This window comes from Vespa mandarinia, chromosome 6, assembly GCF_050613455.1.
Source record: "Vespa mandarinia isolate Hongniang chromosome 6, ASM5061345v1, whole genome shotgun sequence".
Lineage (NCBI taxonomy): Eukaryota > Metazoa > Arthropoda > Insecta > Hymenoptera > Vespidae > Vespa > Vespa mandarinia.
In genome coordinates, this window is record NC_140815.1 from 2,797,891 (window position 1) to 2,825,000 (window position 27,110).

The 27,110-nt window shown below is 31.6% G+C and overlaps 3 protein-coding genes across 13 annotated transcripts in view; all 3 read right to left on the bottom strand.

Moving 5' to 3' along the window:
• Positions 1-9,647: 9,647 nt before the first annotated feature.
• LOC118441039 (uncharacterized) lies at positions 9,648-12,318 on the bottom strand. Of its 2 annotated transcripts, none has more exons than XM_085657684.1 (6): positions 11,626-12,318; positions 11,403-11,547; positions 10,916-11,175; positions 10,585-10,823; positions 10,189-10,313; positions 9,648-10,074 (listed from the first exon to the last, which is right to left on the bottom strand). In XM_085657684.1, the coding sequence occupies exons 1-6, from the start codon at positions 11,772-11,774 to the stop codon at positions 9,973-9,975; spliced, it is 1,020 nt and encodes a 339-aa protein (XP_085513810.1). In that variant the 5' UTR covers positions 11,775-12,318; the 3' UTR covers positions 9,648-9,972. The 2 variants fall into 2 exon arrangements, with proteins under 2 accessions (XP_085513810.1, XP_035720819.2); XM_035864926.2 differs by having other exon boundaries at positions 9,658-10,074; positions 10,189-10,469.
• A 148-nt stretch (positions 12,319-12,466) lies between these two features.
• Positions 12,467-16,252, bottom strand: LOC118441043 (uncharacterized). Of its 6 annotated transcripts, none has more exons than XM_035864940.2 (4): positions 16,133-16,252; positions 15,465-15,668; positions 14,867-15,068; positions 12,467-12,793 (listed from the first exon to the last, which is right to left on the bottom strand). In XM_035864940.2, exons 2-4 carry the CDS (start codon positions 15,652-15,654, stop codon positions 12,652-12,654), a joined length of 534 nt encoding a protein of 177 aa, XP_035720833.2. In that variant the 5' UTR covers positions 15,655-15,668; positions 16,133-16,252; the 3' UTR covers positions 12,467-12,651. The 6 variants fall into 6 exon arrangements, with proteins under 6 accessions (XP_035720833.2, XP_035720834.2, XP_035720832.2 ...); XM_035864941.2 differs by having other exon boundaries at positions 16,102-16,155; XM_035864939.2 differs by having other exon boundaries at positions 16,024-16,150.
• A 2,763-nt stretch (positions 16,253-19,015) lies between these two features.
• geko (olfaction protein geko) overlaps positions 19,016-27,110 on the bottom strand; it is a 9,550-nt gene continuing 1,455 nt past the window's right edge. For all 5 annotated transcript variants that reach the window (XM_085657701.1, XM_085657702.1, XM_085657700.1 and 2 more), the window contains 3 exons: positions 26,385-27,110; positions 25,068-25,200; positions 19,016-20,261 (listed from right to left, as the gene is read on the bottom strand). The exon at positions 26,385-27,110 is cut by the window's right edge and continues 506 nt beyond it. In XM_085657701.1, the coding sequence (XP_085513827.1) occupies positions 20,090-20,261; positions 25,068-25,200; positions 26,385-26,607 (528 nt within the window). In that variant the 5' untranslated portion in view covers positions 26,608-27,110 and the 3' untranslated portion in view covers positions 19,016-20,089. The remainder of the gene's footprint in view (positions 20,262-25,067; positions 25,201-26,384) is intronic.

Below are 27,110 nucleotides of genomic sequence, written 5' to 3' on the forward strand. Positions count from 1 at the left end.
AGAGAGAGCATAAAGAAAGGGGTAAGATAGAAATTTATTTTCAATGTTCCTTCGAATTATAAATTTTTACTATTTAAATTTCTATATTGATAAGGATGTACAGATTTCATTGGGAATCTCATCTTTCATAGATCATTTCTTTTGTTATTTTTCAAATTGTCAATTATTATTATTATTATTATTATTATTATTATTATTATTATTATTTTATTAAAATATTTGTTAAGAATTTGAAAAAAATTTTATTCAATATCTTAATTATCTTTAATCGAAGTGGGATCATTTTAAAGATAACCTAAAGACCGAACGAAGATAAAAATTATCTACAGGATATATTTAGAACTATCAAAGGTCTCTAGAAAAAAATGTATATATACGAAGTAAAAAGTGAGTATATATGAAATTATTTACGAATATATAGTCACCCCCTACCCTTACTCCCTTCCTCCCTCTATTTTGTTCATTTTTTTTATCTACGATAATAAATGTATTCGTAAACAAGTTCTTTCGTAATTGTTTATAGAAGAAGGTTTAATCAATTCGGATAAAGATCAACGCGAAGGGTCGTTGGACTGACAGTCCCAGGGTGAGTTGTCAGAAGGGAGAGATGCGTTTTTCGAATGGAAAGTCGGCAGGTTCGCGTTGAGTCGTGTATTCCCGCGACACGGTTCACGCCTCCGAATAATTTGCATCGACGTATCGTTAGCATAGCCGCGAGTCATTCTCGCGAGTTGCTGTGCTACACTGTTACGAGTTAAAACGAGAAAGAGAGAGAGAGAGAGAGAGAGAGAGAGAGAGAGAGAGGGAAAGAGAGAGAGAGAGAGAAAGAGAGAGAGAGAAGTACAGAAAAAGATAGAGGGATTGAAGACGCGCTCGGATGAGTTATGGCGAAAAGGGTTGAATTATGTAGGAAATTATTCGACCGCTTGAATTTATGCCATTGCTCGAGACTGCCCGTGGTTATGAAGTGATATTAATTACCGTGACAAAAAGCATGGCGTTAGTAAACGAAAGATTGGCTGGAGAGCGGGTAGAGAATCAAAAGGTGGGCGGAGGATGTTTCGCTCATTTATTCTTTCGACAGCTGCGATTGAAACTTGCTTTTCTTAAAGTTCCTTTTAACGCGTTAAACGTCGATTTAAAGCATTTGATAATCGATATATTAATTTTTTTTTTTTTTTATACTTCTCTCATTTAAGGTATTACTAAAATGTTTTTTCTTTCTTTCTTTCTTTCTTTCTTTCTTTCTTTATTTATTTAATTTTTTTTTTTTTTGAATGAAATATATAAGACCAATAAAAAGATTATATATTTTTTTTTTCTGATAACAGTAATATATATCTGTATGTATCTTTTTATTAGAAAAATTTATTTCATTTGAAACATTTGATTTGTGTAAAATCTTTCAAAATCCATAAGTCTTACAATGTAACGAGAAACAAGAGGATTTAATAGCAATGATTTTGATTAATTTTTAATTAAAAAAAAAAATTTATATATATATATATATTTATATAAATACATACGTGTATAGTGAGAATAATAATTAACGTATGAAGATAGTAGTAAAGAAATAAAATAAAAGATAAGAGAGAGAGAGAGAGAGAGAGAGAGAGAAAGAGGAAGAGAGAAAGGAAGATACATTAATATGTCGGAACTCAGACGTAATAATTAAAAGGCGGTAATTAACGTAGCAGTAACTACGATCGATATCTTTGTTGTTTATGTTCGATTCGGCGCACGCGAATCTAGCTTTCCCCCTTAATCCTGCTGCATCTCCTCTTGAGTTGAGTTCATGGTGTTCCGTCGAGACTTAGATTACATGAATGTACAATGTACATACATATATACAAACCATACACGAATAAATAGGTAAGAGGGTTGTACCTAATCGTTCCTCTATCGAATCTGATAATTAACATTCAGAAGTTACGGATAAATGAATTGGGTCACGTGCAACAGGCTAGTAAAGGATAATCAAAATAAATAAACCTTAATACTTTTAATTTTCTTTAAATAATAAATGTGTCACCATTTCTATTTTTATGTTTTTTTTTTTTTTCTTTTATACTTCCGGGGATTGGATCTATCGAGTTAACCTTAACGTTTGAACAAGTTAACACGCCAGAAAATTGGAATATATTAGGGAACGTAAGCGAAGTGGCAAATAGGGTAGAGAAGTGTGTATATCTCGTATATATGTATATATATATATATATATGTATGTGTGTGTGTGTGTATGTATATATGTATATATATATATACGATTAGAGGAAACACAAGAGAGAAACTCGAAACGAGAGTAATCGAGTTCGATGAGAACCAGGACGGTAGTCGAAACGGCAGCGTGTACGTTTTTTCTAAAGACCGCTAATTCGGCTTCGAAGGACCGATTTCTGTCGAGCCACTGACAGCGAGAGCCGTATAATTATAGCACTTTTTAAATGGCGGGCAGTACCTTCGCCACGCGTCTCTTTCTCTCTGTCTCTCTCTCTCTCTCTCTTTCTCTCTATTATGATGCATGGGAGTCGAATTTCGAACCCCTGACGTATACGAGCAAGCCTGAAACATATATACACACACACACAACATATATATATATATATACACATATACCTATATATATATATATATGAACGTATATATATCAACGAGAGAAAAATAGAGAGAGAAGGAACAGAGAGAGAGAGAGAGAGAGAGCACGTACACCGCAAGCGACCCCACAACGTATTGTCGGCTTAATAATACGTCGAGCGGGGCTATGCCATGGCGTATATACGCCACTGACACCATATAATCACATCTCGACGTACCTTCTGGCAATGATTCATACGCGTTACGAATATCAAATACTTGGAAAGTGAGAGCGAGCAAATATCATGACGTCGGAACCCGTTCCATTCTAAAACGTCGGATTATACGGATAAGTGGCATAGTTATTCAAGAATGACATTGATTCTTCTTTTTCAAATAGATTTTTTGAAGAAACGAATGGAAGATAATCAAACGAATCCTTTTTAACTTACAAATAGATAAAGTACTATGTCCTTACGAAGATTTATCACTTTTTTCAAAATAAACGAACGAACGAACGAACGAACGAACGAACGAACGAACGAATAAATAAATAAATGTACGATTTGTTTTTTTTAGTTTTCTATTTTCCTTTTCTTTTTCTTTTTATATATATATAAAATTTATTTTACTTTACAAAAAAGAAAAAAAATTAATAACTTTAAGATTCGTTAATATATTAAAAAATTTCCTTTTCTCTGTCACGTATACGTGTATTAATTATTTCATTATCAGCGTTGTCGTATTCATTAATCAAAAATGTACATTCTTTTTTTAATCATTATATATGAAGAAAAAATGTAACGATATAGATAATAGAATAGAATATGAAAAGAATGTTAGATAGATAAGATAACTTTTTTATTGGTGACTTCATTGAACGGTAATAAAGAGATCGTCTTTGACAAGCTCTAAGAAGATCCATGAAAGTAGCTGTACTCTGGGTGGAGCAGCCACTCACCGAAGGAGTCCTCGAAGACAAATTAGCTTGTCGAAGCGGAACGACCATCTAATCGAGCAAAGCCTAAAACGTCTCTCTCTCTCTCTCTCTCTCTCTTTCAAGGTAGCGAACGATGTTCTATGAAGAAGATTCTGACCAATCTCCGAGTCTTCGCGAACCATCATTTACGAGAGCTGTATTATTCGCTTTACTCACGAAGATCGTTCTATCTTTTCTTTCTCTCTCTCTCTCTCTCTCTCTCTCTCTTTATTTATTTATTTATTTATTTCTTTATTTTTTTTTTATATATATATAGGGTGTCGCGTTTTAATCATTAACATGCATTTAAACGTTATCGAAATCATTAATACACGTTAGAGAAAATATTAGTTTGGAAACTATGAAACGTGCGTTTTTGTTTAGTTATTTATTTTCATTTAACGCTCGTTTCATGGTTTCCAACCTAATATATATTATATTTTCGAAATAAATCAAATGTTATAAATGATAAATTATATTCGATAAGTTTTCTTTGTTTCTTTCATTTTTTTTCTTTTTCTTTTCACTTTTCTTTTTTTATCGCTAATGAATTCAATAATCAATATGGATCGATTAAAATCGTACACCCTGTATATCAAAAGTGCTTTCCAAGTATCGACTACTTCTTGGAAGGTATCAGTTAGCTCGGTTATTTCCCTTCTACGTTAGGATAATCTTCTTCATGACGGATTTACGACGAGCAACCAGAGATCAGTATCGTCTTTGAGATTTGCACGATGTCAAGGCCGTTGAAATTTTCATCGCGTTCAACGTAGACCTCAGGGATGGTATGAAGGGAAGGAGGGAGGATATGAAGAGGACCTATCGTTATTTTCTAAAATTCATCGAAATCGTTAATCAAACGAGATGATTCGATTCTCGACATTCTTAAAATAAACGTAAGTAAATCGATACAAAATTGCATTCGATCATTTGACTTTGAACTTCCTTATTGCGGTGATTTTCTTCTTCTTATGTTCACGGAGAAGAAGAAGAAGAAAAAGAAGAAGAAGAAGAAGAAGAAGAAGAAGTGGAAAAGGATGCTTTGCGTCACAGTAAATTGATCTCAAAGCGTTGGTCGATGAGAGACAATTTACGCGAATGCACGCGCGTGATTACCGATAAGGAAAAGAAAAACCAAAAAAAAAAAAAAAAGAAAAAAGACAAAAGAAAAAAAACAAGAGAAAAAAAAGAGAAAAGAAAAGAAAAAACACGAAACGAGCTTCTAATCGTCGATAAACTTGAGAGTGAATTTACGCAGGTTCGTTTTTCCTTTAGTACCACTAAGTACTTATTTACTTAGACTTACCCATGGACACGGTATATATATATATATAATAGGTGCCATAACAAATATTTTTCAGATCGTTAAAACGTCGAGAATAAAATTTGTCGATGCTATTTCATTTTTTTTGTTTTTATCTTTTTCCTTTTTTTTTGTTCTTTCTTTTTTCTTTCTTTTTTTTTCCTTTTTTTTCCTTTTTTTTTTTTTTTTTTTTTTACGAGAGTAAATATCGCATACGTACGCTTTTATTCCGCGTAGGTAAAGGTATTTTTCAATCGATCAGTGCAACTAGAACGATTAATTCTTTACGACTTTGAATCATTGAACATTTTACGACCACCTGTTATACATACATATTGTGTATGTATATATGTATATATATTTATACACATATATATATATACATATATATATATATATGTGTATAAATGTATATGGAATAATTAATTATAAAATTGAATGGATCCTCCGAATACGATATTGAAAAGCAGATATTTTTAATCGAATTTTTCAACGATAATAATACCGTGAAATTTTTAATTAAAATTCGTAAATCCTTAGTGATCGAGGACGATAGACCCCGCTTTTTATTCACGACAATCTCGAGGAAAATCCTGAAGGTTGGTTAAAGGACCGGTCGTATCCCTAATCCGATGGGCATTAAAGGGCGTCGGCTGTGATCGTTTGAAAAAAAGCGATCCTAGTTACACGGCGTTTGGCTTTCTGCGTGTATTCACGAAGGAAGAGTAAAGTGGAAGAGGAGAAAAGAATGAACAAGAGGAGGAGGAGACGATGAGAAAGAGAAAGAGAAAGAGGAGAAGGAGAAGGAGAAGGAGAAGGAGGAGAAGGAGGAGGAGGAGGAGGAGAAGGAGGAGGAACCCTTAGGCGATGATACGAAAATACTGACACGCGTCCGTCGATTGATCCTCGGCACGTGTCCTCAATGCCGCAATCAACGTGGCTGACTGACGTTGGACCAGAGGCTCGATGCTTTATTTATGAAACGATTTGAAAACCGAGCTTGGTGAATAAGGCGGAGTCCATCTCTCGATCCTCTTTTACGAAATAAAAAAAAAAAAAGAAGAAGAGAGAAGGGTAAAGGGAAGATATTTCTCTCTCTCTCTCTCTCTCTCTCTCTCTCTCTCTCTCTCTCTTTCTCTTTCTCTTTTATGCCAACGAAATGGAGACTTTCTCTCTTTCTTTTTTAGTATAAAAGAAGATATATCCACTTATCCTCAAACCAACTTATCCTCGACGACCACCGAGTTAGATCATGGACCCTATAGTGATTCGAAATATCCGTTCGGACGTTCTAAGGACATGAATTTTCATTCTCACCGAATTATTTCGTCGATCGAACACTCGTGGACGTCTAAAAAGAAGGATAGATATATACACACATATATATATATAAAGAGAGAGAGAGAGAAAGAGAGAGAGAGAGAGAGTGAAAATGGGAGGGGGAAGGAGGATGTGAGGGAGAGAGGTAGTTTTCAACAGAGCCAGTCAGATCTCTTTTGTCCGGCCGAATTGGGTGTTCCCACTCGCACGACAAAGATTCGATGCTTCCAATTGAAAAGTCCACTAGGAAGAAAAGGGCATTCCTCTTGGTGTACATATATGTACATAGAGACATATATATATATACATATATATATATATATATATATATATATATATATATGTATATCTCAATAGCAAGAAATTGAGCCATTGTCGTGCATTCACGGAGAAAATATATCGCTAAATAAGGCCTGAGGTAGTATTTCACGATGAACGAAGTATTTCCTTGGATCGTAGCCCATCTTTCTTTCCATTTCTATTTTCCACTTCAAACCCAACCACCCCCCTCCGCCACCTTTCCACTCCTCGACCCACCTATCCCGATCCTTTATCTAGGATACTTTCTTGAAATTGCTAAAGACACCCTAAGAAGGACTTTCTTCTGGATATCTTAAATTACCGATACATATATACATATATACGTACTATAGGACTATAGTACATATAAGTACCTATGAAACTATGATATACTAGTATGGATACAGAAGATTGATGAGCTTGTTTCGATAATATTTTTTATCTTTGAAAAATTGAAATGCAAAGGCGAAAATAATCGTGGTACGAAGCGACAAGCCGTGAGTTTGAAATCAAGATCAAAGTAGGCATTCCCATATCCATCTTCCCTTTTTTTTTCTTACTTTCATCGCTTTGTATCGTATAACTCTCTCGCCGTCGGCCTTGTATCAGCAGTACAACACTTTCCACAACGACCAGAGAGATCTTTCTTTTTATCTTTTACCAACGTCAGCATCGTCAATGTCGTTGCTTCGAAGAAAAGGGGGGAAAATAAAAAAGAAAGGGAAGAAAGTAAAGAAAAAAAGACAGAATGAGAAAGAACGAGGGAGCGAAAGAGAGAGAGAGAGAGAGAGAGAGAGAGAGAGGGAAAAGGATTTTCATTATCGACCAACCACGATTCACATAGGTACCTGTCCATCCATCGTCACCCAACAAACACGATCATCCGTCATTCTATCGAAGGGTGTTCGAAATTAAAACGGATCCCGTGGCTCCTAAACTCGATTATACGAGTTCTAACCACCTGGCGACCCCACTATATTTCTTTCTCTCTTCACCACAGGAAGAATTCATTCACCTGCGTCGCATTTTTCACGGGGATTAGCGATCCCTTAGCTATCTGCCACTATCCAGCATATATATATATATATATATATATATATATATATATATATATATATTGGTATCTTCCTTTTCTTACGAAAAAAAAGAGAAAAAAGAAAGGAGGGTGGGAGAAAGAGAGAGAGAAGAAAACAAGCGAATCTTCTTTGCATCGGATCCTCCAATTCGGGAGGATTTGTTTCGGCACTTGGGGTGTGGTAAGCCGACATGAGACCAACGCGCTCGACGGTGCTCCTAATAACGAGGAATTATCGTGACGATACAATGAGCCCGGGGGAAATCCTCTTTGATGTCTACCACGGAAAATAATACCTCGCTAATAGACCGAGATTACTCGACTATCTCCTCTCTCTCTCTCTCTCTCTCTCTCTCTTTCTCTCTCTTCATTTCTATCTCTACCTCTATCTTTATCCCTCCTCTCTCTCTCTCTTTCTGCTTATCTATCTTTCTCTATCTTACTCTCTGAGCAACCTGTTATTTTATGTTTCGTCTATCTTCAGTTACGAGTTCTTTGATATCTTGTTATCAAGGCCAATTAATTATTTCTTCGAATCTAAATGTTCTTGAATAATTATAAAAAAAAAAAAGAAAAAAAAAGTTTTTTAGATAACATTTCTTCTCTGTGAAAGAAATTTTCTTTTTTTTTTTTTTTTTTTTTTTGTTTCTTCTTTCATGTTCGTTAATATCACAACGGTTTAAAAGTAATCTTGATTTTTATCTAGACTTGATCTTCGATTGTCAAATCAATTATATCTATCGAATGAAAAATTTCCGATGGTTAATTGAAATACATGTAATATTTCGTAGAAAATAACGCTTTTCCTTTTGTTTATTTTTTTTTATAATCGACTAATCGATTCAATGTAACGAATAGAAATAGGCCAGGAGGAACCGATCTAATTATTTTATCCTTTCTGCCGTTTAATTCGATTGAGGGTGTCGACGGTGAGTAGGAACTAGGGGGTGAGTGGCGTAGATCGGCCTGGACGAGGTCACGACGGAATCGTTGCCCGAAGGGGCGTGTGCCCTGGACAGGGCCAAGTAGGGTGCAACTGACAGCGGAAGACAATTACCCTTCTGATACATCCAATGCCGCGTGATATTCTATGTTAGCGAGGAACCGTGTATAAGGATTCGTTACACGCTTCGTGACACCCTAGCCAATAGAACGTCATTGTCTTTTACTTACTCTCCTTCTAATCGATTCTAATTTTTTTTTTTCGGGTAAACAATCGTTATAACCATTTGAAACGATCAATTAATTAATTCTTATTATTACTATACGTTATAATTTTTTAATTTAAAAATAAGAAAAGCGTTACATTTATTATTATTTCCCTTTTTTTTTTTCTCTCCTTCTGATAAAATTAATGGTACAACGAAATAATTATTAAACATTGATCTTGATAATTGATTGATAGTTCGTTAGATGTGATCGATAAGTGCGATAAAGTGTTGAATAAAATCAATCGAACTTTCTAGTTGCTTCGAGATTGTTCCTGAATCTAACGAAAGTTTATTTATCCTTCGTGTGATTTTCCATCGTTTCGTGACGCTAATCTAGCACGTGTCGATCACCCGTGACTTTTTGCTCTTCTCTTATCTTGCGCTTTTATTGTTCCCTGAAAGTTATCTACGTTCGATCGATACATTTATTCGCGTCTACATCGTGAAAATGTAGACATTTTAAGATACGAAGAATCAACTTTAATGTATCGAAACTCTAACGTTAATGAGATTCCCCGTGATTACTTCAAAACGTATGGTCGTCGAGTAATTCGGGCTGCCGAATTTCAGGCGATTGTGAGAACCATCGTCTGTCTCTCTCTCTCTCTCTCTCTCTCTCTCTCTCTTTCTCTCGTAATATTTAAAATACAATTAATAAAAATCAAATACAATTTTTATAAGTATATTTGACTTTTATATTATAATAATTTATTAACATTAGCATCTTTTTGTTTTCTTTGTTTTATTTACTTTTTTTTATCTTTCTAATACATACATTAAATAACATGTATACATATGTATATATAATGTAATAAATAATAACGTAGTATTGTTAATAAATTTCAAATTGAGAAAATAAATTTCTCTTCTTTCAGATACCATGAAAAGATTGAAATTGATTTATTACAAGGAGATGAAACGATTGATTGCAAAAATAGCAGTAAATAACGTTAATGTGAAACTTATCAAACATTCAATGCTTTTTTTTTCTTTTTTCTTGTTATTTTAATAAAACTAAAGATTAGAGGGGATTCTAATGTCATTGTAAAAAATAAAAAAAAAAAAAATAAAAAAGATAAAAAAAGAACAATTAATCTATCTTATTAATTGAGATAATTTTATCAATTTTTTTCTTAAAAGATTCTTTATCGTTCTAGATTACTAAAGATGGTCATCGAAGTGAAATCACAGGAAAAACCTTTTTTCTTCAATCGTCCGGGAATACGAAGGTTTTGAACGATGATTCTGAGAATGGTTGAGACGAAGAATAAAGTAGATTAGATTCCTCGTATTTTTCTTCTCTCGTTTGCTAAAAATATAAGAGTACTTTAACGATTTCATCGAATGATATTTATTTGTATTTATAATATGTCTAATTACTTGTTTCTTTCTTTCTTTCTTTTTTTTTTTTCATTTTGATTACCTGAGGAAAAAAATTCGAGCCGTTATGTAAGTCATTATCGTCGTCGGTATCGCTGTCATCCAAATTTAACAATGTCTTAGGCAATCTATTCGAAATGTCAACGAATATCGTTGATCTTTCGTCATCTGGAAATATAATGCGATTTAGTTGATTTTTTATTCGAGGCTCATAATGTCGAGTGTCATTCTCAGTGATGGAATCGAACTTGAGTTCACCCGTTCCAGTCCGATCGGAATCGATTTTGAAATCAAATTTTATCGAAGACGGTTTATTCTGTTTGTCTAATGAAAAAAAAAAAAAAAAAATTATTACAAAACAAGTACTCGATTATTTTCCATAATATTTGATTATTATCAAATCTTATGAATATTATTAACAAATAAATCCAATACTCACTTTGAACGATATAAGGTCTCGCATAAGGATTATTTCCGTGATTAAATTTATTGAAGAATCGAAAGAATCCACCGTTGTGATTGTTAAGATAATGAATCAGCTGATCAGGATTACTAGGACATTGTGGATATTCTTGATAGCAATTTCTAGGATTTTTTTTACTTGTATATCCTAAAAGAGCGGCCTTTCCAAAACTCAAAATTGGAGATGACTCGGCAAAATTTAAATTTGTTAATAACCTAAGATAAAGGTAAATAGATTAATTATTATATATATATATATATATATATATATATATATACACATATATCGTAATATATTTTGTACGAACCTCAATAATATGTTGTTACCGCTAAACATATTCGTGTCTCGTCGGTATATCAATTCACCTGGCGTAACACCACTCGCCATTTCGCAAAGTATTCTGGGAACGCACTTCAGATCATCGTAACGAGATATCGAATGAAGAGCCTCGAAAAGATTTATATTAAGAATCCCCGAGGTGCCAAAAAGTCCACCTACTGTAGTTGGATATTGACTTGATTGATACTGACTGGATACTGTATCTGAAAATTGTGGAATCTGATAACCCTGTAAATTCAAAGTATCGTCATCATTATAATGTCGGAAAATGATTTATTAGAAAATAATTTATAATAATGGAATAGATATAAATTTTATATATATATATATTTTTTTTCCTTTTCTTTTTTTTCCCCTTGATATCAACAAGATGTGCTTTTAATATGGTCATCAAATGTGAAAGTCGATAAAAATGGTTCGTGGGTTGAAAAGATAATTTGATTTTACGTAAGTACCGGTTTCGATATGCCGTTAAACAAGGATACGATCAAATCGGTCCATGGAGAATCTTGTCCGGAATGTAATCGACTATTATATTCATTCTTGGTCGATCTATCGATCTCACGTGTTTTCAAATACGTGGCTAAGAAATTCATGCATCTGTGAAAATCAATATAGATTCATAAATAATATAAAATTATATATTACTAATTATATTTCTATTGATATTAGACTTACCGTAATAAATCCTTCGAATCGTAATATTTTTGAGTATCATCGAAGTCACACGAATTATCAAACGTTCCTTCACTCGACAAATCGTTTCTAGATCTAGTTTGAACGTAGACGATCGCACAAGAGAAAATAAGACCAAATTTTGCAAACATATTTGTACTCGAACGATCACAAGAATAACATTGTAATATTATTGAATGAATATTGAAATTGTACGACGTTGAATGAGAAAGAAAAAGAACAAAAGAAAAAAAGATAAGAAAAAGTAAAAATAAACAAAATCTCGAAATAATACTTTGATATCGAAATATAAGGAAAAAAAAAAAAAACAAAAATAAATAAATACTCTAGGAGACTAGAGAATCGTTCAGTATATTTTGTTCCGCACGAACTGACGCTTTCTTCGAAACTGTTCTTCGTCGTAGAGATTTCACGATCGTTCGTTCGTATGTATATAGCAACGTAATGTGTAGGAAGAAACCTCGTTTAATGTACTACTCTCACTCCGTTTGTAGGTCTACATACATCTATATTCTCGCATACCTATATATGTACGTCTAAATCAATACCGGAAAAAATGCGTTTAAATGTTAATAGAAGATTATAAGGATGATCGAAGAATGAAATGATTGAGAAAGAAAAATTTGACATTTTTTCTAAACAAAATATACCAAAAACAAATGAAAACATTTTCGTAAAACATAAACACTTTTATTATAATAATATTAAAATGGTAATCCATATTGCATTATAGATTTTTACATGAGAGAAATAACATGAGAAAAATATAACAAACAAATATATATATATATATATATATACATATATAGATATATTTTTGCGCTTCTATTTCGATATCAACGAAACAAAAAAAGAAAAAAAACTAAAGAAAGGAAAAGAAAAAAAAAGAATATTTTCATACGAGGAAGAACCGGTCGGTGATCAGCGTAACGTTCATGGCATCAAAATATTTACAATCACTCGAAGAAACCACACGACCTTCTTTCATTCTCGTAACGTCCTTTTTAATTAATCCGACGGAGTATAATCGTCGCAGGCTCTTCCTCTCTTTGCCAGTTGATAGCAAAGCCTTGGACTGCCAATAACATCTCCAAGAAAGACGCTCAAAAGATAATTCTCTTTCATCGGATTTGGCGACGATTTATATTCTCTGAAAGTAGAAAAGCAAAGACAATAGAACAATTTTATATTAAACGAACATTATTCCAATACCTTTTCACGCGTTTCTCTTATATTTTATTATAAAAATCAAGATTATTATTGATAATAGATTTATTGAAAAAGGAAAAAAGAAAAAAAGAACAAGAAAAAAAGGAAGAAATGGGAAAGTACTCGTAAGATCTCTCGTAAATCTAAATCTCTTTCGTGCGTACGTTTAAATTTATTTTTATAATAAAAAAAAAAAAAAAAAAAAAAAAAAATAAAAATAAAAATAAAAATCGTAACCTTAGAGGTACGTATGTATGTACATACGTATCGATCTTTCAAGATAAATCCATTAGATTTTTCGATAAATTATTATTTGCCGTTCGATATAATTTTATTATTATTTCTAATGACTTCTGATTACTTTTTTTAACATACACACACACACACATATATATATATATATATATATTTTTAAAGAGGATCGTTTTTTTTTTTGTTGAAGGAAGGATGCACCGATTCGAGATAATCTCAAAGGACAAAATCCCTTCTTTCGAGGATCTCTGGAGAAGACGCAAAAAGGAAGAAAGGAGAAGGTGAATGTTAGATCCTTCGTCCATGGACCGTTAAGTCCGTCTAGACGCCAGTTCCTGCCAGTACCAATCTCCGATTTATCTCTTTTCTCTCTCTCTCTCTCTTTCTCTCTCTCTCTCTCTCTCTCTCTCTCTCTCTCTCTCTCTATTTCTCTCTATTTCTTTCTTTGTCTACTTCATCTTCGTGAGTGCGTGCGAGGAAGCATTCGCAGGTGACAGGACAGATTATAGGATGTTTCGAGCGTGTACTAAGACGACGACAATGACGCGTGCTACATATTTTCAGCTTCGAGGCATTTTCGAATAGTAGATAACGTGACAGCTCTTCGAGAAAATCTATGTATTATACGTACGTTTATATGTATATATATATACACACACATACACGTATATAATATGTATATATACGTGTTGTATATATATATATATGTATATATATACAACAAAGTCAAGTAATCGTAAAAGCGTTAGATGGAAAACCCGTAGGTGCCTACGGTTGTGTCTACGTGATTGAAAGCACAATGGCGTAAAAACTTAAAAATTTCATCCTTTTGACACGTGTTCATGTAAATTTGAGATAAATTAGTTTTACAAGATAATTGCTTTTTATTTTTTTCTTTTTTTTTTCTTTCTCTCTCTCTTCGTTGCAACATATCGAAATTCAGAAACAGGACGAATGAAATTTAATGATATATTACAACGATATATATCGGATAATATATTATACGTTTTCCGAAATCGAAATAATGCTAATATATTTGGTATTTCATTGAAAGATCATCGAAAGATACGTGAGAATGAATTCAATAGAAAAATATTGATTTAATCATCGAAAGGAGTATAGATGTTCGTCGATAGTTAACTCGACGCCAATGGTAGGAAGAGAGTTATCAGGATGCATTAGGGCTCTTGTGGAGTTGCCATTAAAGGCTATCTGCTTCTGGCGTTACTTACAACTGAATAACGTAAGATCGAAAGGAGGAGAGTCTTTGAAACACGTAAGTTCTTGAGTTTCATGGATTTCTATTACGTCGATGAATGTAAGACTATTCGATTTAAGTGTAAGAACAGAGAAAATATATCTTCGATGGTTGATACAAAACCACGAAGCTACCTTGTATTCGATTTAGTTCACATTTATTTATAATTTTTTTACATTATTATTTCATTTTTCCTTTTATTTATTATATAAATTTATGACATCCATTCGACATAATGAGGACATAATAAATATGCATAAATAAATATGCATAATGTTTCTTTGTTTATTTTTTAATTTCGTAATCCAGAACGGACATTGTAAGTCGAACATCGAATCAAGTTTTTCTCGACAGATCGATTAGTTACACGTATTAAAGATAATTAGAGCTTTTATCAGCCTACAGGAAAAATGATAGAAAACTGATCTTCGTGTTATACATAACTCTTGAAAATGATAAACTTGTAATTACTAAAGATCATCACTCATACTATATTAATCATACCTGAATATGACATCCCAATCTAGGACACGTTCTCTGCTTCTTCTTTGCAACGTTTTCGTAGCATATTTCGCGCATATTCTTTCGTAAATGCATACATCATTACCGAGTTTTTCAACGAGTTTCTTCTCGATTTGTCCAACGTTCAATATTTCCTCGTCGTGTATCAAACGTGCCATTCGTTTAGTTCTGTTTGCATATGTCTCTGTGTCAAACATAAAAGAACAAAGTGATCCTGTATAAAATCAAATTGAATCGTATCGAATGAAAAATATTATTTAGATTAGAAATAAATTATATTATTACGCGATATATATATATATATATATATATATATATATATATATATATATATCTAATTAACTTTCGCTTTCTCGAAAATTTCGTGTTAATTAGAACGCCAACGAAAGATTGACGCGAGTCGATTATACGTATTTTATGAAGTAACTGTTCTTATTTAGCGCTTCAATTTAACGAACCGTAAGAGAGACATTATTACAGTTCCTTTTCTTATTCAAGAAAATGTTAAGAAGAACGAATCCCTCAAATTAGATGCGTCACAGTTAGTTACTTACACAATCTTGAAAAAAAAATCTCTTACCTGGATTCAATGAATAAGCCAACTTTTTAATAAAATTCGAGACCCTAACGGCGGCAATGATAATGGGAAAACCAAAGAGTTGTACTGGAACGTCTAATAACGGTTCATCTTGTTGCGGCATTGAATCGACCATTGACAATAAAACGATGTAAAATCCAACGTAGACAAATAATATTTTTGTCAATAGCATTTCGTCGATTTTATCTAATCAAAAATTAAATAATAAAATAATATAATCTATATAGTATAAGCACTATAACTCATTTATTTATTTATTTTTCTTTTTTCTTTCACCGAACACTTAAAATTTCAACACTTTCGATGATGTCTTATAGTTCGATGATAAATCAACTTTGACAGATAATGATTATAATTGATGTATTATTCATTGTATGAAATACGATAGTGGCGATCGAGTTTTTAATGTAATCCGATGTAGCTTCCTCAAAAGTTTTTCTTTTTTTTTTTTCTTTTCGGAAGAGGAAACGAAAAGAAAAGAAAAACAAAATAGAAAAAAGAAAAAAAAAAGAACGAAATGATTAATAAATAAGACGTCCACTTGACTTGGTAAAAAGCTGACGTTCGTTTGAATGTTCATGAAGTCAATGTTGGAGAGAACCACACGATACGTTCCTACCTCCGACCTGGAGAAAGTAATTCGCCCCTACCTATTCCACCTTTACTACTCCACTCGACTTTGAAATGTGCGGACACAGCGACAATCTTATGTGATTGTAATGTTTCATAAGCAGATAGATTTACATTCGCGTCATTGAATATTCGTTCTCCTTTTCTCTTTTTCTTTTTTGTTTTTTTTTCTTTCTTAATTTTTTTTTTCTCTACTCTTTTATTTTCTATTCTTTTTTCTCCTTTTTCTTCTTCTGTTTTATTATGATACGTGAATGGTATATTAATTGTATATGGTCATATTCCAATGTATAAGGTCATCGGAAAATTTTTTATATAATGATCAAACGAATGAAACTTGTAATGTAGCTCAGTGAATATATAAAGTAGAAACTGAATTATAACGAAGGAATCACCGTTATTTCAGTGTCCGATAGAAAATACAATTTATTGTAGAAATCGGTAAAAATTTAGTTTAGCAGGTTAAGAACGTATTGTTACGTGATGTGCGTATATATATATATATATATATATATATATATATATATATGTAGTAAATATATAAAGAAAAGTAATTATTCTTTTATCCGATAATTATTTATCCGATAAAATATCTAAACATCTCATACGTCTATCGATTAGTTCAATGAGATTCTATTGTACTTATATAATTTCATATTATTATATATTCATATATTTTATATATAATATATAATATTCATATATTTAATATTCATAAATATATAATATTCATATATTTTAATATTATTATTATTATTAATATTTATTAGATTTTATTGTACAGATCGAATGTGACTGATAGAAAAAAACAAAGAAGAAGAAAAAAAAAAATGAACGTACGTGAGTATTCATTTGATTTATAAAAATCATTATCGCAATTGTAAACATGTAGAAATAAGCAAATATTTGAAGAATTATAAATGACATGTATTACGTTAATATTGACGATCATTGATAAAAATTGTCCATAGTATAAAACAATATTTATATTCTCTTTTGTATGCAATTTGTACGTTTCACAATTATATACGTATTTCAATTAACAAAGAACTTTGTAAAGGTTTCACTTAAATGCGCAATAACGATTCAAAAATGAATATTCAAGTTTACTTATAAAAAGATTGCATATCGTTGACTCGTAAAATAGTTTTGATCGCGTAACAACGATAACAATGAGGACGAAACAAAGTTGAATAAAAAATCGATTTCTCAAATGGGATTACGCTTCGAACGTAATACGTTGATTGACCAACATTGTTTTTAATTCTATTTTTTTTTCTTTCTTTTTTTTCTTTTTCTTTTTCTTTCTCTTTTCTTTGGACTTCGTATCGACTCGAATACAAATCAGTTGTATTCATTTTAAAGCGTAGCGTGTTCTATAATCAAATAAATTAAAGTGCGGCTCGTACACGAGGTATGAAGTATTCTCGAAAGTGCGTAGAATAATATTATATCTGTTAAGAGAAAGTAAAGAAACGGGGACCGGACTGATCGAAAGAAAATCATGTTAACCGACATTTTCACGATAGACATTTTATTTCCTTCACGAAGTAATTCTATCGAATCATTAATTACTATATCGAGTGGAAGAAAAATCAGAAAGAAATGAAGGGAGTGTGAGAGAGAGAGAGAGAGAGAGAGAAAGAGATGAGAGAGAGAGAGAGAGAGAGAGAGAGAGAAAAGACGAGTCTTTCGAGAAGGCGTCTCGATTACGATGATCATGCGTTTTGGCGTCCATCAAACTTTCGCAAGAAGTCGGGAGCAGTTTGAAAATCTCGACGATCGTGATCGTTAATGGGGCGAACGTAGTTTCCTCGATAGGAAGAGGATCGTAGAAGAGGGTGGCGAAAGGAGAATGAGATGGGTGGAAAGTGGAGCTTGGAAACGAGCATGGAACGAGGAAATGGCAGTTAGGCGAGAGAGCGAGTGCAACCGGGAAGACTATCGTGCACTAGACTGTAGAGCGAACATTGAAAGAGAGCGAGAGCGAGAGAGAGAGAGAGAGCGAGAGAGAGAGAGAGAGAGAGAGAGAGAAGGCGTAAACCAGTAGAAAGTTGGCACGAAAGGAGAAGGAAGAATGAAGGTGGAGATTCTGATAAACCGAATATCCTGCGATAATTTTTGCGAGAATCTCGATGGGATTGCCTTTGAAAGAAAAAGAAAAAGACAAAGAAGAAAAGACGAAGTGGAAAAGAAAAAGAAGAAGGGGAAAAAGGCGAAGAAGAGAAGGAAGAGGAAAAGAGAAGAGAAAGAAGAAGAAATAACAAAAATGGAAGGTTTGAAAGGGTGATTTAGGGATGGTTTTACTCGAACGAAACATATCGTCGAAATAAACTGCTAAACCAAAAGAAACAGAGAGAGAGAGAGAGAAATTTTTGGCACGATCTTACCAGAAAACGTTTACGATCGTAAAGCTCATTTTAATATGATAAAGGCGCCGACAATTATTCTAATAATTTTTGATAACACTTATCGACTATTTTTACTAGAACTACCAATAACGTGTGTCCGAACGTTTTCGAACATTTTGCCTATGATTTCGTATAAATTATCTCGTTCTCTCTCTCTCTCTCTCTCTCTCTCTCTCTCTCTCTTTTTCTCTTTCGAAGTCAAACTAAACACGTGAAGGTATAATTGAAGAAAAATAATGATAAACGTTAAACGAAAAGCTTTTATTACATTACTCATTTGAAACTTGCGAAATATCTGACAAGTGTAATATTTATTAATGACAATGATTTCTTCAATGTTATTTTATTTTATTTTATTTTTTTTTTTATTCATTTAATTAATCATTTTTATATTTTTATAATATTATTAATTATTCGATATTAATAATTACTATAATTATTTTTCTATTTGTATTTATTTATTTATTTATTTATTTATTTATTTGTCTTTTTTTATTCATTTTAATAATAAAATTTATTTTCTTCTTTCATTTAATAATATTCCAATATAAAATATATTTTATTAACGTTTAATATATCAGTATAAAGTTTATATATTTCGATATTTTCGATTAACCATCGTAAATATAATAATATTTCGTATAAATATGATTTTTGATTGATCTTCGAAGAAAATGTTCATCGTTCTATTCATTATTCAATTTTGAAGGACAAAGCATTTTGATTGTTGACTCAAGAAGAGTCACGGAGGAAATAATTACTATATCTCGAATGATCTCTCTTGTTATCTCGCGCGATTGTATCGTAAGGCAGATTAAATGGCCGATTATAATGACGTTGAAAGCGGGATAAAGCGATACAGCGAATTATCTTTCAAGTATGATCGCAATAATTGTTGGAGTAGGACTAATAGGGATGACTGAACTTATGAAAGAGACGTGGTTGTAAAAGGGATGAATGAACTTGTAAAGCGAAAGAGAAGATCTATTAAATCGATCTCGTCTTTGGCTAGATCTCCTTGATATTATGCGCTTTGCTTAAATATTATACACGTAAGTACTCGATAAGTACTCGAATATTTATTAAATCTAAAATCGATATACGAATTTAAATCTTTCGAATATTACAAGATGAAAATATTTTCTAAGATCGTATTTGATTTTTATTTATCCCTATCGAATTATGATGCTATCGTGATCTTCGTTACGATTGTCTAGTAAATAACGATCGATGAAATAAAAATTTTTTTTATGAGAATATTTCGCAAAAATGAAACTCGTGAAAAATCGACGATCAAGTTAATGACAATGATCGTAATTTCATACGATAAAAATATTATACAATGGTAGAAAAGAAATATAAAGAAATATTAAAGAAAGAAAAAAGAAGAAGAAGAAGAAGAAGAAGAAGAAGAAGAAAAAAAATAAAAACATTCGTTCCTACGTCATTTACATTCTCCCAACAACATCATCATAAGAATATCACAGATATTTTAAAAACTTTCACAGCGACACAAGATTCTTCGAGTAGCATCAATTTAACAAATTACAATGATTTGTTCGTTTTTCATTGCAATCTAATTTTCTTCATCATGTTAAGTACACTGATACTTGGTAGAGGACAAGTAGGATAGAAGTTATGGCAGCCTTGTCCTTCCACGCCAGAAATTAATTGACCCATGTGAGCCGCGAAATGATATCTCGAGGGCACTTCTGCGATCGTATTCAAACTTGTGTCCCTGAAAAAAAAAAATGTTTAATTAAATGTATTCAATAAGATATTTATAATTTGTATACAATGAAAAAATCGATAAATCGATTATTGAATGATTGAAATCTTTTTTACACGATTAATTATAAATTTATATATAGGAATATAAATGTACATACATACATATATATATATATATATATATATATATATATATATATATATCTTTTGTTATTTATAACGACATATGAAAAAATTTAAATTACATCGAACAAATTTCAAAAGGATTTTTTAAGGTAATCATCCATCGTAGTCATTTTGGTTTGCCCATAATAAAATGGTTGAGAACCCATAACGTATAAGAGAACAGGCACAAGGCGAGTAGCCTTTTACTTTCGATATCGATGCCGTGCGCGGTAAATGTGCGCTATAAAGTCCGGTTACACCCGGCAAAAAGGAACGTTGGGAACTTAACGCTCGAACCTTTCTCCTAGCTTGCCGTACATTATATAAATATATTATATATGTACATATATATATGTATATATACATACGTACATATATACACATATATATATACATACGTACATACATACACACACGTATATATAAACATACATGTATATATATATATATATATATATATATATATATATATACTCAGAACATACCTATATCTATTTGCATGGGAGAACATAAGGAAGTAGATAAGTAAATAAAAATGAAATAAATAAATAAACGTTTAAATTCTTACCGAAAATTAAATCAATCCGTTCGAACTTTTACGATTCCTCTTTAAACATTAACTTTCACCTTTTCTTTGTTAACCCGTTGAAATTTAACGTGAAATCTTTCGAAGGAAAGAAGAAAAAAAAAAAAAAGAAAAAAGAAGAAGGAATAACAAACTTGAAAAATTCACTTCTCGATGGGATATAAAATCACGGTTTTACCTTCGAAAATCACGGTTAAGGGGAATGGAAACGTTAGAAAAAGTGAAATGGAATTTATCGTGAGAAAGATCGAGCGACGATTTCGCAAAGAGATCGTTTTGCATAAGAGAAAAGCGTGAGAGAAAGATGAAGGGTTCGAGAGTAATCGTGCTAGGGTGGTATCATGGTATGATGTGCTGTGGGCGGAGGGGGTGGGTGAGGGGTAGGGTGTGAGATTGTTGTGGATGGTAAGGAAAGAACGAAGAGTGGCAGTTTCGTCACGCATGGATCGCGTAGGAAAACGCGATCTTCCTGGCCTCACGAGAAGGAGAAGAAGATCTTACTACCCTCGCCCTTTACGATCGTCCTTTTTCGAGTCTTTCTTCGCCGATGAGAATCCTACGATGGTGCCCTATAAGCGTAGGGTGAGAAAGGCCAAAGGAAAAAGGAAAGGAAAGAGGATGAATATAAAGGAATAAACGCAAAACGGCTTTTTAGCTACGACTCTCTTCTCTCCATCTTGATCGATTTAAACCGAAGCCCGATTCCTTGCCAATAAAAATCAAACCGTCCCACGCGCGCCCCCCCTCCTCCTCTTCCTCCTCCTCCTCCTCTTCCTCCTCTCCTTGTTGGCTTTCCTTTCTCATTCTTATTCGTCCATTTTCTCTTTATTTTTCGTTTTCTCCGTTTTCCTTTTTCTTCTCCTCTCTTTCCTTTTCTTTTTCTTTTTCTTTTTCTTTTTCTTCTTATTCCCTTGCCGTTTTTACGTACGCATAAAAGTAAATATAAAGTGCACCTTCCAGGGCATTAACCGGAGAATGATCGTTCATTTGGACGATTTTAAAATCCCTTTTTTTTATCCTTTTTTCTTTCTTCTTCTTCTTCTTCTTCTATTTTTCTTTTTTCATACGACTTATTTCATTAGAAAGAAAATCTCCAGAGATCTCGATCAATCGAATATATCGTATTTCATTTTAGAATCGATCGTTGTGCAATTTTTGGAAAATATTTGTTCATTGTTTGTGTTTCTTCTTTTATTTTTTCTTTTTTTGTCTTTTTCTTCCTTTCTCTCTCTTTTTTTTTTTTTTTTTTTTTTTGATTATATTTCATTTAAAAAAAAAAGTTAATCTTCGAAAGAAAAGATATTCGGATATTGAATTATTTATCTTCGTTATTATCCTAATTATAGTAAGTCATACCTTATAACGAGATGTATGGAGAAAATAATTTAATGATTTTTTATCGACAGAATGAAAGATCAAAGATCTCGACGTACAATACGTCTAGACTACTGCAAATGGATAGATTTTATCGCAAGTACTTAAAGATACCGTCGTTAACGTTAAAATCTTCGAGTTCATTGCTTTCACTATCTTTCTCCATCTTTTTTTCTTTCGTCTTTTCTTTCCTTATTTTTTTCTACTTTTCTCCACGTTACAATCATTATTTATTAATTACGATAGGAAGAAGAAAATGATCTGATCGCCTACGGAAAAAAGGAAGAAATTAATTCCTCGATCACTATTATCAGTAATAATAGAAAAAAAAAAAAAAAAAAAAAAAAAAAAGAAACTAAAGAGAACAGAACATGACGAACGTTCGTGTGATCGTGCGTCATCGGTTAAATTCATTGATTCTTTTTTTTTTCCTCCCTTTTTCTTTATTTATTTCGTTAAAGAAATTTTATCAACAAAAAGAAAAATTTACCTATAATAGAATTCATTTAAATCATGAAATTAGGAAGCCCAATGACGGATATACAAAAGAAATAAATTACATGTCGTATGTTTATTCTGGCAGTACTGGAGAAAGTTGATGGATTAGATAATCAGAGAAAAGGAAAGTGCTTGTCAGTGTTATTACAAGGCAGACGTAGTTGTACGACTCACGTGAAAGGAACACATTTTATTTTTCGGCGATTCTTACGTAAGAGGAACGCAACTTTCTCGTCGTATTTCTTTTTCGAAGATGTATGAGAGAAAGAGAAAGAGAGAAAGAGAAAGAGACAGATCCGATTATTTATTTAACGATTGCTCTTTATTTTATCATAATTGGTTTATTTACATGAAATTTTTTTTTTTAAGAGAAAATTAAAGTATAGAGAGCAACCGATGTTAAACAAATATATCAAATGTTATTGGAATAATTCATTATATTTATAAATAATTACTCCGAAAAATTATTAATGATAATTATTATCTCTCGAGTCGAGAAGTAATTCTTCTTTTTTTTTTTTTTACCCCTCTTTTCCTTTCTTTCTCATAATAAATAATTATCAAATTTTATATCAATTCTCGATGTTGTATGAAAGTTGAACTAAACGGAGAAAAAAGAAAAAAAAAAAAAAGAAAAAAAGAATTAAAATTAAAAAAGATCGAGAAATTAATATTTTTGAAAATTCATTGATCTCTTTCAGATTATTTTCCGCGTACATATTTGGTTAACGTTTCGATCCTTTTGTTTTTGAACATTACTATAAATTTGGTCTTAATTAGAGAGCCGAATGAAATGAGTCGGATCATTCGATTCGAGAATAATTCTTTTTTTCGTTATTCGTGAATACTAATGCGAAGTATATCTTTATATGTATGTACGTTTGCGTCTGTATGCGTGCGCCCAGGAACATATGCAAACGCGTTTGCGTTTATCATGAGCTTTCGCTAGTTCCACTTGGAACGATCGTAAAAGGAAAACTGCGAAATACGCACGCGTTTACGCTACCGTCCAACGCATATTCGCCCTCACGCTATCCAATTTTCGTTGGTAGCTTTCTCTCTTTCTCTCACTTTCTCTCTCTCTTTCTCTCTCTCTCTGGTTGGGCTTCAAATTCCCGCTCTTTCCGAGAGGAGGATCACTTGTTTTTCCAAAATCGTTTCCGTGTAATTGTAGTTGCATGTTACGATTCCTGGCTTTTGTTACTCGAATCAATTCTCCATGTATATTGATATACATATGTGTGTGTGTGTGTGTGATACACATATGGATATATATATGTATATATCCGTATACTATATATGTATATATAGTAAATGTAAGTAAGTATATATCATGGTATAATATATGTTAATAGAAAAAAAAAAAATATATATATATATTTAAATACATTGAATTTCTAAATAATTTTGTATAAATCAATTAAGTAATCTAATGACTTGCATAATTAAATTACGAATTAGATTGGAAATAAACGATAATTTAGTGTTATATTTTTTATATTGAATATTAATTTTAAGAATTATTATTTTACTATTATTATTTTTTTCTAATTCAAGTAACACGTTATTAATATGGTTGAATAAGTAAAAATTATCCTTTCCTTTGATTATATCTGTGGTGATTTATCTCGGTGAATGGAACGATCGAAAGTCGTGAAAGTAGTTTTATAGTAGAATATCCGATGATGAAAATGCACAAGTCTAGAGTTTGCATTTGCCTCGTAGTAGACGGAATAATTATGGGCGCGAGATTAAACTCGGGCTTTACTCTTGCGAGGTAGGTATATCTAAGTCTCGATATCGTTCGCACGACATCTCGGTAAGCGATCTTCCAGACGGCACGCGATATTTAGTCAACCTATGTATATATATATATATATATATATATATATATATATATATATAAATATACATACGTGAACAAACACGCAAGATTTCAACGAGGTAGAATGGTGAAACTGTGAAACATCAAATCGTAATATTATACAATTTTATACTTAACGTTTTTGATCTTAATCGAAACGACTTAATAAAATCCGTTGAATTACAAAACGACGGAATTACCTTATTTACCACCTCCTCCCCCCTCTCTTACACCTCACCGAATTGATTTGCATAGAAGAAGACAATATATATATATATATATACATATAAGATTAATGGAACGAAATTTTTCAGATAATTTTTTACCGAATCAAATTCAACAGTGAACGTTCCATTTCGCTTAATTGATCCTGATGAACAGAAGACGTCAATTCGCAAATGAGTTTTGGCAGGCAGGCAGTCTTAATTGTTGTCATTATCTTGGCCCGTCTTGTGATACCTGAAAATCGAAGATCATTATTCTGTAATCATTTTTACAAAATTGTATTGTTCTTAGTAATAGACCTTGGAATATCGATCTATCGTACGAGTGAAAGTAGAATATCGAGTTTAGAAAACGTGTACGTAGCTACTGAATACAATGCCGTTTCGTTTGTGAGCTCGATATATTATTTTACGATCGTCAATAATAATCGAATAAAATAAATATCCATATATATACATATATATATATATATATATATATATATATATATTAGATATAATTTTTCTTAGATATAAGGGTCATTGATTATTAATATCTAAAAAAATATAAATATAATTTGCTATTCATTGAAATTGTTAGAATAATATCTATATAAATCGCTTAATTAATCGATTAATTAATTAAAAGATTAAATAATTAAAAAGAAAAGAAAACGTGAAACATTCCTCATATTACTTTCGTAAAATCAAATAGCGCATTAAAATTCGACCTTGTTTTGTTATTCGTTCATTGGATCTCATTAATGCCTAATGAATACATTTTATAACGTTGATTATTAGGATTCGGTCTCGGAACATTTCACTATGCTTGACTTTCGAATAACATTTTCTTCTACAGTAAAATGACTATCCGCGTGCATCGAAAGACACGCGGGAGCTATTGAATAGTAAGTGCAAGGTAAGTAAGTAATCTGGATCTGGGTGAGGCCTAATCTCAGCAATGCGAAAAATATAAAATCAAATTTTTCTTTGGAAAGTACAAACGTATTTATACGCTTTATTAATATTAAAAGTAAGTTAATAATTAAAATTTTCATTAATACAATGAAAGTATCGTTAAACAATAAGCAATTTAAAAGTATGTTAGATATCTCGTTAGAATTAATCACGATTCATATTTGCAAAATATTATATTTATTAAGGAAAAGAAACAAAAAAAAAAAAAAATAAAAAAAGAAAGAAAATATCGTTAAATGAAATATCTTCGGGAAATTTAAAAATTGTAAACAAATCTATAAATTATAACGCGTTCAAGGAGATTGTTCTTATTTTAGAATCAATCAATAGTTCATGTTTATTTATGTCGTTAGTTACGTTTAATATGTGATAAGACACGTTTTGTTTTCCATTTAAATAATTTACAAAATTATTGTAAATTTCTTGAATAAAATAAATAATCAACGTTTAATCGTTATTTACCATTGTCCTTCTCGGTTTCCTTTTTCGTCGTAAAGTCAATTGTTAATATTTCTTTAGATCCTTTTATCGGTGGACCTATTGGTCCTTTGTTAGAATCTGTATCATTCTTATCCACGTTTTTGGCAAATATTGAAGGTATAAAGGTACTATAATCTCCAGCGTGTAGATATAAAGTCACACATAAGAGTATTATCAGTCGTATCGTGCTCGCGTCAAAAACCATATTGATTTTTGTTCGTTAAAAAGACGGGAAAAAAAATAAAGAAAGAAAGAAAGAAAAGAAAGTTACGAAGGGCAAAATACGATGGATGATAATAAAAAGAAAAAGAAAAAAAACAAAAAAAGAAAAACAATAAGGGAACAGGACAAAAATGAAAACGAAAAAGAAGAAATTGAAGAAAGAAAGAAAATAAAAAATATATATATATATATATAACAAAAAATAAAGCTGAACTCCTCTGAAACTTTTTTTATCTAAAGTTTTTCCTGTTCCCCATACGAAAAATAAAACGAATGATAATTCGTATTGTAAAATTAATCAAATCTTTTTATTTCGTTTGATTTAACATAGATTATTATTACTTACTAAATTCTTTCTTTCGAATAAATCCGATATCTTTTATTCAATAAATTTTATCGGAGATATGATAACGTTTCGAACACTCACGTACGTGATTTTTGCATATTAACGCAAAAAAACCTTAATTAACAAAAAAACCTTAACCC